The sequence below is a fragment of the Scardinius erythrophthalmus genome (genome assembly GCF_964197995.2).
Source record: "Scardinius erythrophthalmus genome assembly, chromosome: 24".
Taxonomy (NCBI): domain Eukaryota; kingdom Metazoa; phylum Chordata; class Actinopteri; order Cypriniformes; family Leuciscidae; genus Scardinius; species Scardinius erythrophthalmus.
Window position 1 is genome coordinate 17,541,877 of NC_138244.1, and position 18,041 is coordinate 17,559,917.

The 18,041-nt window shown below is 39.9% G+C and overlaps 1 protein-coding gene across 1 annotated transcript; it reads left to right on the forward strand.

Moving 5' to 3' along the window:
• Positions 1-8,303: 8,303 nt before the first annotated feature.
• ciartb (circadian associated repressor of transcription b) lies at positions 8,304-17,997 on the forward strand. Its single transcript, XM_081356288.1, has 6 exons — positions 8,304-8,770; positions 11,431-11,914; positions 12,420-12,495; positions 13,661-13,739; positions 15,263-15,398; positions 16,253-17,997. The coding sequence occupies exons 2-6, from the start codon at positions 11,471-11,473 to the stop codon at positions 16,664-16,666; spliced, it is 1,149 nt and encodes a 382-aa protein (XP_081212414.1). The 5' UTR covers positions 8,304-8,770; positions 11,431-11,470; the 3' UTR covers positions 16,667-17,997.
• The last annotated feature ends 44 nt before the right edge of the window (positions 17,998-18,041 follow it).

The window sequence follows — 18,041 nt, forward strand, 5'->3', positions numbered from 1 at the left end:
CAAGTCTGTCGTAACGGACAGCTCTTTGCGAGATTCACTTAATCTGTTTGGAAATGAACACCGGTAAGAGAGCAAGCACGCCTCTGAATCATGTACAGCCATCTTTATACGTGCACTGTGCATAGACTCGGCCAGAGCGCTTACATAATCCAGTTAAAATACACCCCCAGTCACATGTAGCATTCAGCCCTGTGGGGGGAGAGAGAGAGAGAGAGAGAGAGAGAGAGAGAGAGAGAGAGAGAGAGAGAGAGAGAGAGAGAGAGAGAGAGAGAGAGAGAGAGAGAGAGAGAGAGAGAGAGAGAGAGAGAGAGAGAGAGAGAGAGAGAGAGAGAACCTACTGCCGCTAGGGCTGTGCTGGCAGCTGTTCAGACATTCACACACACACACACACACACACACACACACACACACACACACACACATACACGCACAAAGCCATTAAAGATTCAACTGTAATTCGTTGCCAGAGTTTCAGTGCCCTGCCTGCATGTGAACTGTCTGTGGAAAATCGAGCCAAGAGCTCTCTCTCCGAGCACATGTGACTGTGTGGAGTCTTACGAGAAAACACTCACACACACACACACACACACACACACACACACACACACACACACACACACACACACACACACACACACACACACACACACACACACACACACACACACACCCACACACACGCGTAAAGACAAAAAAACAGGACGTCCAGCCCTTTAAAGTCACAGTGCGGGCCTCCAATGTCACGTCATACACAATTTCGACATGACTTCAACAGAGACAACCATGACTGATCTCTTTAAGGAGCAGAGCTGACGTGAAAAACCACATAATCACCCGGGTACATCTGGCCAGCCCTGTCTGAAAAGACGCAGTCTCACCATCTGGGGTGGCACACAAACATGAGCCTGATCACCAGTTCACCAGCGTTATACCACCTGGTTATTCTATGGTCACATCTATTAGTTATGTAAGTGTCTTTAATATTAATAACTGTTGAATAAATAAGAATTATTTATGGGTGCGGTGGATCCTTGCTCGAGACCCTTGCCTTCTTTATTATTTATCAGCACTGTGGCTCTGTATGTACAGTAATGATTTCTATAGGAACTGCAGTAGGCTAGTATAGGAACTATTATGTGTCTTGTGTTATTAAGAGTAAAATCTCCTTACCCTTGTCACTCAGAATAAATATATTTTTAAACTAAAATAAAACTAAAGCACTTCTCATCCAGTTGGATGAAGAAACTCATCGTTTAAAGGTAATTTCCAATGATTTACCTTTATTTTGGTATTGATATGTGAATGGTATCTTACCAGTAAAAAAGACGAAATGCTGCTTGTGAGAACAGTGCATTTGTGTATTTACCGGAAAAGTAGTTCTGGTAATTTTACGGTAATTTACCGCGATTGCTGTGTGAAAGGGGCTGGTGAATGCATCATAGAAGGAAACGGTCTCTTAGTCGTGATCATTTCCTCAATGTATTGCGTTTAATATCATTCTGTGGTGGAAAGGCTTTTGTTTTGCTAAAGTTAATTCCACAGCATTCTAAGTATCTCAAATATAAAACTATTACAGCAAAACAAACATGTAACTCATTTACGGTTTGTGAACAGAAATATAAAAAAATGCAACAGTATAAACTTATTAATTGATTAACGACAAATGATTGATTAGTTGTCAAACGATAACTAATGAGAATGATAAAGATATAGCATTAAAAATCATTCTATATGTAAAATAATAACAAAATCCACACCACAACTATGATGACGTATGATAATGATATTTGTGTAAAATATTGATGTACTACGATAGTCATAATGTTAAAATAATTGTAAATATTTTAATAAATATTGAAATGGTTTATGTTTATTATTTAAAGATTGTCTCGGTCTAGGACATGGGTACAATAAAATCTCTATATAAAAGCCATTTGAAAAGTAGCAAAAACAAATGATCGAGGAATTTCGAAGTTTCCAGATGTATTGTGACCTTCATATATATATATATATATATATATATATATATATATATATATATATATATATATATATATATATATATATATATATATATATATATATGTGTGTGTAAATAAAACATAAACCCCTACAGAAAAGTGCCCAAAGTTGAAGATCATATAACATATAGAAAGTGTAAAAGCAGAAGGGCAGAACATCTCAAAGCCTGTTTTGTACAGCTGACTTAGTTACATAATCAATAAACACAGCACATGGATTTCCACCCCGAACAATGTCTCTGTCTGGAATAATCCTGTTAGATTTAGAAACGGCCTGTTGCTCACCGCAAAACTCTGTTCGGAGTGTCATGTTCCTTCACCCCTTCAGCACGATTTAACTTACTCACACGTTATTTCTATGAAGGTGTGGGCTGAATGGGTTTTATGATTGCTTGTAATGTGGGCCACAGGCTGTATACTCATCTGCCATCACTCACGTTTACACACACAGAGCTCTGGTTCAGTGTGTAACACAGAGAAGCACGCGCCAAAACTTAATATACCCTTAAAAAAATAAGTATGCTTAAGTATATTTTTAAGTATACTGTATACTAATATCAATGTACTACTATTATACTTGTGTATTATTTCAAACTACTTGGGACTAAATTGGCCCACTTTTCAGTGAAGAAAAGTACACTTTTAAGTATACTGTGTAACAATTGTAAACTTTAAGTACACAACTTCTTTACAGCTGTTTTTCATTTGTACTGCAATAATACTATATGTGAACTTATAGGTATAGTTTACTAGTTAAATACATGTTTTAGTTTATAAAGAGTACTTAAATGAACTTAACAACATACTTATTTATGTATAATTTTTGCATTTTAAGTATGTCCTATAAGTTTTTTTTAAATACTTGAAATATACCGTTTAACTGAACTTTAACTCTTTCCTTGCCAGCATTTTTTGATTTTTTTTAAAACTGTGAAAAAAAGCTACTCAATCAAAAGAGTAAACAACTATTTTGAATACTTAATTATACTTTTTAAGTACAAAAGTAAACAAAGTTTACCTATTTTTTTAGCTTAAAAAAGTATACTAATAGCACATTTGAACAAACTTCTTTTTGTAAGGGTAATCCTCCATTATGTGGCAATGTAGTTTAAACATAATTTTGTCTGCAATAAAGGGACATGTTACTTCAAAATGCACAGTTGAAAACAATTCCATCTTCATAATATTTAAAGTTCACATGTTAGTGTTCCCTCATGCTAGGCGCAATTTTCCAACCTCCCTGAAGCAAATGAAGTGAGAGGTCACCAACCATGGACGATGTGCAATGCATCTACAAAACCACATAGCTAAATATAGCGAATAAGATGTCAAGAACAAGATGTCCAAGTGACCCCCCCCCCCCCCGAAACCCCCCACCAAAAAAACAACCACCTGTTTTTGATGTGAGATTCATTTATTCACCGTCACACTTTTCTCCAGAGTGAGAGCAGAGATTCATTTAGCCACCTGTGGTGGTGAAATTCAGGACGGAGGATGATTTTCTCTCTCTTTTTTATGAATGAGATAAAGAAAGTCAATGAGAAATCCAGCATCTCTCTGCAATCCTCCATCCTAGTGAATCATCAGGGTCCGTCAGACAGTGCTTCTAAATCACCAAGCCAATTTTCACCTGTGACTCATCGTAGGCCAGCCACACGGACGATGGGCTGAGCATCAATGCCTTGTATGAATATGTGTGGCGGAGAGACCAACATGCTCAAGTGTTCAATGGACCTTGTAATTGCCGAGTGTGAAAGCAGTCACTCCATAACAGCATTTTGAAACGATTATGATTCAGGAAGTCAAGGATGTAGCTGTTCACGATTACGAATATGGAATGTGATAAGTATACTAAGGTGAATTGCATAAAAACATAAAAGGTTTTATTTCATAAAATAGAATAAATAAATAATAGGAAATAAAATAAGAAATAATAATAATATTTATATTGCATGAAGAAACTGAAGATAATCTTTCATATTATTCATATTATTTTCATTATAATTGACACATTTTCTCTCATTATCACAACACATCTGGGTATTGACTTTTCCTCACCATATTTTCATTACTTTAATGCAGTACTTTTTATGTATTAAAATGAGCCAAAAAAATCTGGATAGCCTATATTACTTTCTTTCTCACATTAAAGTTATGAAAAAAGTAATGATTATGGGACTTTTAATAATGGACTTTTAATAATAAAAATGCTTAATTGTCTTTAAGCCCAATATAATTTCTTATTTATTCCTTTAATTCTGATGATTGATCTAAGTATCGGACATGTTCTTCACAAGTTTCGGCCGATTCATTTTTCTGTAATTACTTAAATATGTAACATCTGTAATATGTTTCTCATAGAAGCTTTCATTATCTTGAGGTGACTGTAAATCTTCATGGTCTATGATTAAATGCAATAAACCAATAATTATCTCCCACTTATACTGTAATCTCGTATACACCACAAGTTTGTTTCTTTCGATGTAAACAGACTATGCATATCTTGACAAGATGGATTGGAAACTAGAACATGTCTTCAATAAATATTTCAGAGAAACATATCATCGCTAATTGCCTAATTGTGGTAGAGAAATGAGTGATAGAATAGGAATCATAGTTTATGTTTCAGGTGTTCCTTTTTTGGGCTTTTATTCCCACAAGTTGTAAACTTAACTGCTGTGTCATTTGCTTAGCCTGTGATGATTAGGTTCAGCGTAGGACTAAATGTTCTCATCGTATTGCACATTGTAAAGTGGCCAAGCTGAGCACAAAACCCCCTTTGCAAATAGCTTCCAGTTGTTTTCTTTCCATCCTTTCAAGCGATGTTTCGCGGGGTGTTTTGGACACCGTCAACAGGTTAAGAATGTTTGAGTGCGACTGCACTGTGTCCCAACAAAAGGAAGAATAAGAGAGTAAAGATTGTCGGCCAATAGCATATTGCTATATTTGCTGACTCCCGCCTAAAAGGTCTAGTGTTTGCAACACATCATCTTCGCATCTAAAAGAGATGATGTTGAGAAATATAGTTATCATTCATTGCCTCTCGTTGTAACCTCAAATAGAATCAACACAGCTGAGCCACACTTAAGACCTTATAATGAATCTTTCTACAGTCACATAACTGATATTTCGAGGACAAAAAAGGTCCATTATCTACAGCGATGTATGAAGCACAGCTCACACTTTAAAACCAAGCAACTTTCTGCAAATTTGAGAGACCAACTTTTTGGCCCTCGCACACGCAAACCTCCAGAGCACACAGATTCCTGTTTAAATGACTGAATTTCATCTGCAAAATTTCGCCAAGCAACGTTAAATTTGACCTTAAAGCTGCAGTCCGTAACTTTTTTTGTTCAAAATTTGCAAAAATTATATAATAGGTGAGTACATCATGAATCCATTTTTTCAAACTGTGTTTTTGTCTTATCCTGAATCACTACAGTACACCTATAATAAGTGTTTATATTTGGACTATTTTAGACTGGTACGGGTCGTACCACTGCAGAGTGGCCCAGTCCATGCGTGACTCGTCATAGACAGTGTTTACAAGCAGTCAATATTCGGGTTATGGTCGGGTTAAGGTCACTATTTGGGTTTCTGAAACATAACCCGTTTACATGCGTGAGTAGAGAGAGTTACTCCTGTATACATGGAATTGGCAATATCCCGAACCAAAAGTACAAACGGTGTATCCAAAGACAACAACAACAGCAGCAGCACGCAGATAATGAATAGTTCGGGGCAGATAGCGATCACCTTTGTTTGCGCTTTCCTCCTCGCTCCAAAAGTGTGGTGCTGTGCTGCGTCTCGCCATGTTTACCACTTGTTTACTTCCGGTATACTGCACGCGGGTTTTTGTATGCGCCGTCTCTACTCAAAAGACCAAGATTTCTTGCGAATAGAACATGTGCAGAACACAAATCAATGTTCCTTTTGATGGGGATATGCCGATACGCGTTTACATGACCAAATATTCGGGTTAGAAAAGGGGTACCCTAGGTATCATATCCGGGTTTTTAAAAACCGGGATATGAGCATATTCGGGTTTTTGCCTGTGTTTACATGGCCGTGCGCGACCAGGTTATTGCTAATATCCCGGTTTTGAACGGGTTATTGGCTGCATGTAAACGTAGTCATAGACATAAACAGAGAAGTAGCTCCGGCTACAATGTTCTTCTACAAGACTCATGCAGTTCTGTTTATTAATTGCTAGAGCGGCAAAAGTTACGGACTGCAAGTGATTCCAACCTTATCATTCTTCTGTGCCATTATAGTTGTGGTGTGGACTTCTCGATTCTCATAGAATTAGAACAATTATAGTTATCGTTATAATTATAGTCCTTGTTGTTAACTGGCCTTTATATCGAGAAACAGTCACAGCAGGACCTTATAAATTGGCCCGAACGTGCTATTACTGGCCTCAATAGGACCCGTTCCCAGAAGAAAGTCTGCATTTAAAACCAGACCGGTTTGTGTCACTAATCCATCTGGGTGGCGTCTTTGGCTAAGTTCAGAACCCACAATGTTTTGTTAATGTTCTCCTGGTTGTCAAATACCGACAGGAACTGAGAGGGAGAGATTTGGAAGAAACATTCAGTTCACATCAATTATGACTTTCAATTGTGCAAAGCCGAAAGGAGAGACAAGAGATGGGTGGGTTTTTCTCTCTCACATGTGCTCACGTTTTCCGGGGAGGAGGACTATGACTCATCGGCTCCAGCCGTTGAATCTTTGTCTGGACTCCAACCAGAGATCCCACCCCCCAGAGAGAGACTGCGAGTCCTCATTTGCTCTCTCACCTTCACAGCCACCAACGTGAACAACCACCACAGCATGAACATACCAGTGGACACAGACCACCTGGCAGGCCCCGTTTGGGCTGTTTGAAAAAGTGCGCTGAATAACTTACTGTATGACGGAATATATCTACACAACTTCACCTGCTGTGAGGCTTTTAGAGAAAGCGCAACATTCTTAACACAGCAAGTGAACTGCTCTGGAATGTTTTTCCACCCTGCCCCCCCTCACTATGGAAACTCCACGGGCTGCTGTGTAACAACAGTGCGAGCGTAAAGGTAGCACGTGTGCAACCCGACACGAAACAGAACGTGGCCTATCACGTTCAGCCTCATTCATTCATTCCACTTGGTCCACATACGAGCAGCTGTGCACATTGCAGTCAGTCGGGGGCAGGTAAGGATAAGCACCGCTACGGGTCTCCTGCATCCAGTGAAACAGAGAGCAACAGTAGCAATGCGCACATTGAATCGCTCCTTAGACACATGTGTTGCTGGCTCGTGGTGCATGCAAATGTTTCCACATTGGTTTGTTTACAGTTGCAAAATGATCAATAGACCTAAAAGTGTACTAGAAGTTGTAAATTCCTAGTCCATAGGTCAATATCATGAAAAAAACAAACTGAAAAATCCAAATAGTAAATTTATCAATGTCTATAAAAAGGAGACTTAAGGACCAATATGTTTTTTTTTTGTGAAAGTTATTGTTCACCTTTATCCCCAAATACTCATTAATGTTATGTCATGATATATTACTTGCTTTTATTTTGTAATTCCCATTTTTAAAATTTAAATAAATTATAAACAAAATAAGTTTAACTTATATAACATCTACAAACACACGCACACATTTACACAATACACACAATAAAGTGATACATAATGACATAATGATAAATACCTCTTGTGGTTATCCAATCTGGTGAACATGATTTCTGACAGCATCTATTTGTAGACAAGTGAAAAATTTACACTTTAACTTATAATATGTCTTATGAAACCTTTGAAACCCCTGTTGTAACAAGTAAAAGTGAAAAATATATGTACTTTTACAAACTTTTACTTTATTTGGAGTGTCAGACCCTCCCAAACTCCCCCATAATTAACATCCTTGCTCTATGAACAAACATGATACATTTTAAAGTTGAAGTTGCGATAGTCTTTTCTTCCCTACTGTGACATAGCCAACATCTGAGTGAAAGAAGATGGGACCTCATTTTGTCCATCAGGAATTGATTAGATGGTTGTGGTTTGCTATTGGTTGATCTCATGTGAGTGACAGGTTGCCCCGCCCTCGCGCCAGTAAATATGTCATCAGAGAAAAGAAGAGATGTCACTGGAACGTTATTTTGATTGAAGTTTAGGGGGGCACAGAATTACAGAAATAATGATGTACATAAATCAAATATACTGCAATATTCAATCAAAAGAATTGTCCAATTTGATTTCATGGTGACTTTAAAAGCAACTCAACCCAAACATATGAGAGGGAGGTGCATATCTGGCGTCATCGCATCCGAGCTAATGAGGTATAAAAAAAAAGTTAGTCACTGTGAACAACAACCAAAAAAAAAAAAAAAAAAAAAACGCTAGCAGTTGACATTCTGTCCTGCTGTTGGAATGAAACCGATCCGCGTGTCCACGTGTTTTGTTAATTTGCATATTATTTTAATATGTAAGCTCATCTCCCCTATCAGTCGGAGCTGGCTTCCAACGCAATCTCTATTTGTCAGATTCGGGTCTGGAAGCACAAATCGGAACGCTCGGCGTTTTAGTGCCCGCCCTCTCAGACACGTTGCCTTGGGAGAAGTAACACGGGGCCACACAACTGCAGGTCTACATCACTGAAACCACGTACGCTTCTCAATAGAGGCTCGATCGGGCGCTCCAGTTGTCTTTGGATATACCGCTGAAACAAAGGACAGTGCGGCCATTCGTCCCATCCGGCTTGAGGTAGGATTCGCATTTTAAATAAAAGCGATTGCACTTATAGGAATAACAGTGAGGTAACTTATATAGGGCTTTATGTGTGTGTATGTGAGAGATGTTCGAAGATGCCGCTGCGTGAACAGAGGCATCCGCCTATTAAATGATACACACGCGTTCTTGATGTATATTTAAATACTGATACATTCATTGTATTAAATGTAGCTTATATGATAGCACGAGTTGGTCAATCGTGTCTTTTGTAATAGTTCGTGGCTTTGTTCATATCCGTTTTTATTTTTTGCGAGAGTATTCGTTTTAATGTATTGTTAAACCTATATAGGTAAGTTAGCCTATAACATTTTGTAATATGTTTGAAAAGGCCAAAAATTGCGGTGGTCTTGGAAGGGTGTATTAAGGTGTTAGTCATCACCAGGGCCCCACCCTCAGATATCAGACAGGTACATTTATTCTGTACGGGTTTTGTTTTATTTCATAGTCTTTTTAATATCAATATACGTGTTGCCCGTAGCAACCTATATTACGTGAAGGCGTATAAGAAATACGTCTCGGTTACATGACTTCCTACATTTGCCGTTGCGCTAAATGCCGCTATTAAATAATTGTCACGTGCCCGCTTTGTCTTTACACTGGTAACGAAACGTAAACACTGTGAAAATAAACCTTTCAATGATTGTCTTTGTTTAGTCAAATTAGCTGTTACCACACACTAATAAAGGGCCTTTTCATCCCCGTCCCCAGCTGTCGACAAAACTTGTAAAGTATCCGATGTAGGCAGTTTTTCGATTTGAAAGAGGAGTTTGTTCGCTAACGGCAGTCGTGCTAAACGCGGCGTTTTGTTTGATTCAACTTTTGGTGAAACTAGTACTGACATGAAAAATCTGATCAGCAGTTACATTCATCTGGAAGGCTGAGCTTTGTAATTGTTATAAAGCCAATTAGTCGCGTGCTTGAGGTAGAGCTATTACATAATGTGGCTTTATTGGCAGGGCAGAACTCTGGCTCAGCAGTCCATTTGTTTGCAATGATACCGACCAGCTGATGGACGGATTAAATGCCCAAGAGATGTGAATGTGCTTAGGCAATCTGAAAATCCTCGTGCGAGTCGAGAACTTGCTTTATAAAGCTTACTTCTATTGTATACTACGGTATTTTCATTTATGTAAAAGTTACATTTAGAGTTCATTTTAAAATATGTTTTGGGGAAAAAAACGATACTTTTGTAATAACCGAAAGTGAATGTTATACTGTAAAAAAATCCCATAAAATGACTTTATTTGTTCAACCTAATGTATCCAAAATGATCCTGTTTTTGTATTAAAAACAACAATTATTTTTAGTATTAATTAAGGACGTTTAATGTAGTGTGTGTGTGTGCAGTTTCCTGGGGATTTTATTCATTTAGGCATAACATATTTTTTGCATCATACATGTTGTCCTGTTAATTCATAAGAAGCCCTGGGCCCGTCTATAAAAAGATGAGTGGTCGGTCGGCAGTAGCTTCTGTTAAACATACGCTTTTAGCAAATATTCATGGCTTGGCTCATTAATCAACGTTGTCAACACTCTTTTTATGCATATTCCTTAAAGCATGTCTATTATGAGGTACCAAGGAGTGATGGAATTGATAATACAAGCAGAAAATGCTCAAGGCCGCAGATCTGGTCCCAGCTGTGTGTTCCTAGACTATTTTCAAATCACCCTCTTTTAAAAGCATGCCCACAAACTAATTAATTTCTAAATGTAAGCAGCATACACTACCAGCTTGCGCCTAAATCGAACGTGCAAGTAATTTATGATTTTGAGCAATTTATTAATGAAATTCTGCTGAAAGAACGGTTTATTTCTAGGGTCTTTGTTCTGTCAAATGGTGGTCACCATGGCTGCGATGTTCTGGTCTCATTGAATAAACAAACAGGGCTTTAAATATATGCTGTTTTTGTATCACCTGCTTCAAAACAGACTGTTAGTTCTGTATTGCTTCATTTTCAAGTGTTTTTCAATTAGGTGCAATCAGAACAAACAAATGCATGTGCTTCACAGGACGCAAAATTGTTCTAAAAAGACTGCAGCATAAAATCTTATTTCAAACATCTTAGATTTGAATAAATAAAGTCTGTCTCCTCCTGTTGCTACAATATTATGCATGAATAAGGCTAATTTTTACAAAAATGTGGAATGGTATATTATTCTTTTAGGGTTTGTTTTGGTACTGTTCATGTACAGAAGAATCAGTGTTGTCATTGAAAACATAAGAATTAACCTTAAAGGTCAGTTTCATTAGTTCTCGGCACTGTTCGTGAAACAGCAGTAAGTCTTTTTTTTTTATGGCCGCTGTTTATCTTTAGTCTGTGTGTGAGACTCAGGTGGTGTGTCTGGAAAACACGCTGGTTTGAGCTGGCATGAGTTCAGTATCCCCCAGGATTTTATTGAAGATGCATGCTTAAGCTCTCGTTTTGGACCACTGGTATCTGCTAGACTATTAATCTTGCAAATAGGTTGGCTAATGAAGGTGGAATTTTTGCTTTTATATCGCTGCTAAAGCAATACAATGAAAGAGAAAACATTCCTTTTCTATTACACAACTCATGTTGTGTTGTGTAATAATGTTCATTATTAACGTGTATTGAATTTGGAGATTAAAGTACTCTCTGTTTCCCCTGCAGGTCAGTGATGGTCCATGCTGGTTAGACCCTGCTTCCTAAGATGTCAGCTTCAGATTCGGACTATTCCATTGACTGGCTGGCCAGTGACGATGAGGACAACGATAGCGAGTTAGAATCAGACTGTACCAAAGTGCAGGGACAAACCACCTTGCCAAAATCCCCCACCTCGGGGGTCGTCCAGGGGGTCCAAACTTGCCAGTCGCTCTCAAAGAGGAATGGAGATAAAGGGGAGCTAATGGACAAAGAGAACATGAGTTCTCGGGGAAGTTCTCCTTCTAGCTGCAATAGCTCTGACTACAGCGAGGATGGCAGCCATTCTCTCCTGGGACAAGGGGATCGGAACAATTACAGCCGGTGCCCGGAGAGCCCTATAGGCAAAAAGAGGCAGGCGCTGAAGAGAACACGGAGCTCCATGGTGCCGGAGCAAAGGGAGAGGCAGCTCACACCTGAACAAATGGAGAAAGACAGGCTGTACGCATGCAAGGTGAGACATACCACTTTTTGACTTGCCGGCATGCCAGGGAAGGGACATGGTGTTCTGAAAGACTATCTCCTACATGATCTATCTCCACCCGAGCAGAATAAATCAAAAAAATTTTTTTTAAGCAAAACCACTTCCAGGAAGACCCCTCCTCCTTGTGTTCTTTCTAGGTGAAAAGTGAATGAGTCACACGAGGCCACTGAATGAAAAAACGCAGTGTTTTCCTCTACCTTGTACAAATGCAGTGATAACTCGTTCCATTACATTTACATAAATGTGTGAGAGTAGATGAGTCACTTTTTGCATCAGTGTCATTGTTGTTAGGAAATTATGAGCCGTACAAAGGAATGTCCTAACTTGATGTTGTTTGTTTATGGTAATTGGCAAAGTGTACTGTCAACACCCTGAAATGAAACAGCAAAACTCTAGAAATTATTAGAGAAATGCTAAACAATTAATAATATCCGACAGACGAATGAAATACTGAATGATGCTCTTTGTTTTGCAGTGCTTGGAGCTGCAGTGTTACATTCACCCACTGTCCTCAATCCTTAATGGCCTCCGCTCAGGCAGATACAGAGAACGTAAGTAATGCTTTATTCTTTCTTATTAGTCTTATAGTCTAAAGCATCAGCCTTGATTCAAGAACTTGCCTAAAAAATCAGTATACAAGGAGAACTGCCAAACTAAAGGCAGCAGGTGATGACGCGCTTCTCGGACCATGAGATTTGGGACAGAGATGTGTCATGAAACTACACAAAATGAAGCACCAAAATCAACCACAGTAATTTCCTGGTGGCACATGCTGCCTCGCTTAGTCATAATAAAACGTGTATGGTTGAAAGACGCATGTCTAAACCAGTGCAAACCACACGGCTCCAAAAATACCCCAGGACCTCAAATGAAATACCGAAGACACTATAGAGATAAGCTCAAGGGTTTTGGTTCGCTGTTTCCATTGTGTCCTTGCATAGTGGGATGAAATATTGTAAACATTTGAGTTTTTTAATGTCGCTATTGTAACTGTTGATACAAGTAATGACAGTAAAATCTGCACCATCAAACTGAGTGATTTAAAAGCTGTTTAGGTCACTTGGTTCCCATTTATGTAGTCCCGATCACACTGGATTAAAATCACATTCCTCATGTATATTAAACATCAAACATTGGAAAAGGATATACTAGCTGTGGAAGGTACGAAACATCTCAAGGTACCTTCAAGTCATAGAATGTAGAACCAAGAAATTGATGCCAAATGGAAAAGTGTGGCATTACTGTTCTTCGGTTTACGCATGCAAACAGAGAACCGCCCACACCATATTCTGGTTGACTAACTGTTACATCGCAAAGCATTTTCGCTTTCAGTGTGGACAGGAAAATGACTTGTTACTGGAATCATGTTACGTCACGGCTGGTTGGAACACAGAAAAGCTTGACCTTACTGTAAAACACCAACAGATTAGGTATTAGCGTTACTGGGTACTTAAAGAAAATTTTATTGGCTAGAGCCCCACATGTACTATAAAACAGGTTGCGCACCAGGCGGACCTGCACATGAGTCTGGGACTGCTGTCAATGCAAGGGCTCTGGGTGACACTGGACTTCCTGGCCACAGAGACAGCAAGTCTGTCGTCCCACGTGTTTCACAAGAACCCATCTGCCTCGCAGACGTAGCACAGCCTGTCAGAGACAATAAGCTGGCACTGCTCATAAAAGAAAAGGTTTAAACTGTATCTTCTCCTTTCACAGGCCTCAGCAGTTTCCAAGAGAGTGTGGCCATGGACCGCATCCAGAGGATAATGGGGGTCCTGCAGAATCCCTGCATGGGGTGAGTTCCCTACTGTTTCTTTTACTTCACTCACGGGCCAATTGAGGGTGGGAGGGCTTTAGTCCGCACAGCACTCCTTCGCAGATCGATCTGAGTGATGTTGTGTCCATTTACTTAATCTACCTCAATCCACTACTTGCAACGTTGTTTCAGTGTTCGTGTGTTAACGCACATTAGCAGTAAGTTAAGATTAAATGATCCCACGTCATTTGCAAATGACTTCTACGCCCTCTGCTCTGTCTGGAAGTCTTGTGAATGTCTTTGCTCTGAGGGTATAAGTGAACGAGACAAGGAGATGTGAAAACACATGGCTTCACAGCATGATGCTTGGTCCAGAGCAGCAGGAGGGGAGGGGGGGGGGGGCTGCTAGGCCAGTGTGGACCTGCCACCACAAATCTAAAAATGGCTGGACAAGAATAGAACTAAAACACGGGTCGTTAAAAATGTCCCAGCTCCTTGAGGGAGTAGCCTGTCATCCGATTGATTAGCCCTCCTCTGGCTAGACGGTGTAAAGTCTGTGATGTCGTCTTTGGGAGGGGAGTCAGTGCTTCTTTTGCATTGAATGACCTCATAATGGGTCAGGCTGGGCTTAGGTGCGTCATTTACTTTTCCTCTCAACAGCACCTGGCACGCAGCCCAGATCTGCTCTCATTGTATTGCATTGTGCTCCTTCACAAAGTCCAATATTCACGTGTGAGAGCAGAGTCTAGAACATCTAGATCGGTGGTGTACTTTGGGCCGCGTCCAGCAGTGTGGGGCATGATAACACACCTGGCAAAAAATACGCCTGAAGTGGGTATTCAGCCACTAAAATATAGATGATGGGGTTTTGGGTGGGGTACTAATTCAGGCCATCTGAACGAGGCACTGAGCCAAGCTATAACCAAGCTGACACAAGTGGGGGCGTGGCTGCGTCCCCACCACCTGACCCCTGCTATCATTCAACCTTTCCGTCATGCCAGCTGGCAAGTCCCCCAACGCAAAGGTGCATCAGAATAGGGAATATTGAAGTTAGTTTTACGACAGTAGCCTTTTAAATTTGAAATACTGAGAATGGGGCCATAGCAGATAATTTGTCATGTGACTTGCACTAATCCCCATTAACCATCTGTCGGGGACTGGTGCGAGTCAATGGGCACCATGTGCGTGTGTCTGCATCACTGCTCCTTAGCGCTACTATTTCTTTTCCCCGTGACGTGGACGTCAGTGCCCCGGCTGCAGGCTTAAGTCTATATTTAGAGGCGAGGGAAACGGTTGCACTCCATGCCACGTGTGTGTACAAACATGTGAATCAACACAGGATGTGTTCTCATTTTGAGAAACACGTTTGTGTCTGTGTGTACATGTACGCATGATGCAGTGTACTTGCGGTTAAGTGTTCTTTCAACTCGCCTGACACCAAACAAGGTTACAGAACAGTAGACTTTAATTTTTAGTCACGTCAGTCACATTAAGTCTCAAACTGTTTTTTAGTGCTTCTGTGGGTAACCAGACTCAAATATTGTCCTTCCTGTGCCATGCAGAGAGAGATATGTTAACATCATTCTGAAAATGGAGGAAATGTTGAAGAACTGGTTTCCTCACATAAAACCTCAACGAAGCGACCAAGCCAATACTGCGGCGCTGATGGAGGAGACGACCCCATCTAAGAAAACCAAGGTAAGACTCTCTGAGAGCTGTCATGAACATGTGTAAGTTAAGACACCAGGCTGATTGAAAAGGAGAGACTGAAATGCCTATTATACTGTAATCACTGGGCCAGAGAGGAACATGACAGACAAGAAGGGATTAAAATCTATTTTTACAGTACAGAGGTATAAAATGCACATCTCATGTTCACTAAGAACAATGACGGAAAAGAACAGGTAATTTTGGAAAGCTTTCAGAGGAAAGATAAAAGTCAGCAAGGTAAAAGAATATTCTCATGCTGATTGTATACCCCTACACAAGTTTTATTGTAATAGTTTCTGGGTTAATGACCTGATGGTTTTTTTTATTTTTATTTTTTTCTCCTGAATCTGTACATGCAAAAATATATGCAGAAATGCAGTTTATACAAACAATGATTTACAAATACGTTCCTTAATTATTCATCCATGAACTGTGTGGTGCAACTCCCAGAAAACCATGATATTTATGAATGGCTATTTCAAAAAAAAAAAAAAAAAAAAAAAAAACACCTTAAAGTATATTTCAGCTTTAAAAAAAAAATATTTAAGATGTATATGGTGAGGTTCCATGAATTTAGGTTATGAGGAAATTTAATATTAGTTCTAGATGATTACACCACATGATATTTTTTAATGTAAACTTGGGATAAAAGCTTTTTAAAACCATATGAAACCAACATTTTTAGAGCATATTTTTGCATTTGTTTTTCACTAATTTAAAACTAGTTTTCTTAAATTTAGTAATTTAAAAGTATTTTCTTAAATCATAGCAAACCAATTGCAAATATATCCCCAGGAAAGGTTTGCAGTAAAAGTAATTTTCCCTCTCTCAATACTTTACAGTTGTCTCCAGCTACATCTCCCCTGCTCAATGGCATTGCAAACCCTGCCACCACAAGTGCCCTTTCAATGGGTAACAAGGCAATGAGAGTCAGCGACCTCACACCCCCAGGGCCCTACTCTGCAACCAACCTAAAATGGCTCCACACATCACCCATCTGCTCCCCGACGGCTGAACAAGCTCAGGGGACGGTTCGGAACGTTCTAACGGCTCACAGGGACAGTGACGCGACACAGGACAACTCTGTGTCCTCCAGCACGGACCGTCTATGTAAGACAGAGTCTGCTCCCAGTCGACCGCCTCCGGCCAAGATTAACGCGCCATGCCTTGAGAGACTTCTTAAATCCACAGAGAGCATCATCTCCCAGAAAGGCCCAGTCGGCTTGGGTGGCATGGCAGCTGGTGGATGGTCCTAGTCCTGTGAAAGGGCTCTGGGAGATCAGAGCCTAGCTTGAGCATGACTGCCCCCAGCTGGTCTGGAGTCACCCGACTCCAGCACAATCCCTGCCTCCATTCTAGCCTTGGGAAGAGGCACAGAATGCAGCAGAGGGAGTTCAGCGTAGCCCAGCAAAACAGTGACGCGTTCAGTTACAATCTGAAAAGTGTCGGAGTGTGATTTTTGTGCGTGTCTGATGTGTACGTCTGCGTCTATTCCCTTTCTGTTGGACTGCAGATTGCGTTGTAGCAGTGTGTGTGTGTGTGTGTGTGTGTGTGTGTGCGTGCGTGTGCGTGTGTGTGTGGGGAGGGGTAGGGGGGTATTAAGGTTTTGTGATCTTGGCTCAACTTCATACTTTACCTTTTGAGTTGGTTTCCTCTTGAAACAAATAAAGAGGTAAATTCTCCTGTGGCGACAACATCCGATGAGGCAGCATATTGGTATCTGTGAAAAAGCGAATCTCTAGACAAAACAAAGCAGCCTTTTTTCCAGAAAGGGAAGAGGGAAAAGAGGGAGGAATTTATTCTGGGAACACTTCAGATATTCCAGCGTGTTAGTGATCTCTATTGTAGGTGTGGTTGAATGTGAATTTATTGCTTTAGTTTGCTCTTTAAATCCACTCTATAGAGTTGATTTGATGTGACTGTTACTTCATAGGTTTAAAGTTCTAGCTATGTTTTTGGTACAACGGTTCTACCTCATTCTGACACCGCATCTCTGGTAGTGTATGGATACAGTAAGAACGTACGTACACGCAAGTAGACTCAGAGCGAGGAAACTTCATAAAGCGCATAAATACAGTGAGCGAAACTTGCCTGTCACGCCGAACTAACACTTAACAAGAGAAAGCTCCGGAGGCTTGACTGGTGCCATTGTAAAGAATGTGAACTGCAAATTTTCGCTTTTTTGTTTTTGTTTTTGTTTTAAAGCCTCCCAGTTCAAGGGCATATAGTGCCTGTCAATTCGATGTCAAACTGTGCCTCTTCACTGGTTTTGAAGGGAGAGCGTGAACCATCCAGAATACCTGACGCCTCTGAAGGATGTACAAAAAGAAAATCAGGAACCTTCAAAACTCCTGCCATTCATTTTCTGCTATCAAGTAAATTATTTGAAACTCTTGCCAACTACTTCCTGTGGTCATGTGAGAAAAATGACATTTCAGTTTGCCACAGAGCTGGACAATATCTAAGAGGGAAAGTTATTAACTGTGTACATATTTGGAAAAGTTGTTAATTTACCCTTGCAAAGTGGCCTTTATAGTGTAATATTTTATACTTTCAGAAATAAATGTGGTTATATTTGTTTGCTGTATTCCATTTGTCTTAAAGCATTTTGTTTCAACTGATCACATATAT

What these genes read in the sequence shown, in the direction of transcription:
- ciartb (XM_081356288.1), top strand. Translation starts at nt 11,471, where the DNA reads ATGTCAGCTTCAGATTCGGACTATTCCATTGACTGGCTGGCCAGTGAC. An exon ending in CTCAGGCAGATACAGAGAAC is followed by an intron (nt 12,496 to 13,660) that starts GTAAGTAATGCT and finishes CTCCTTTCACAG; the next exon opens with GCCTCAGCAGTTTCCAAGAG. An exon ending in CCCCATCTAAGAAAACCAAG is followed by an intron (nt 15,399 to 16,252) that starts GTAAGACTCTCT and finishes AATACTTTACAG; the next exon opens with TTGTCTCCAGCTACATCTCC.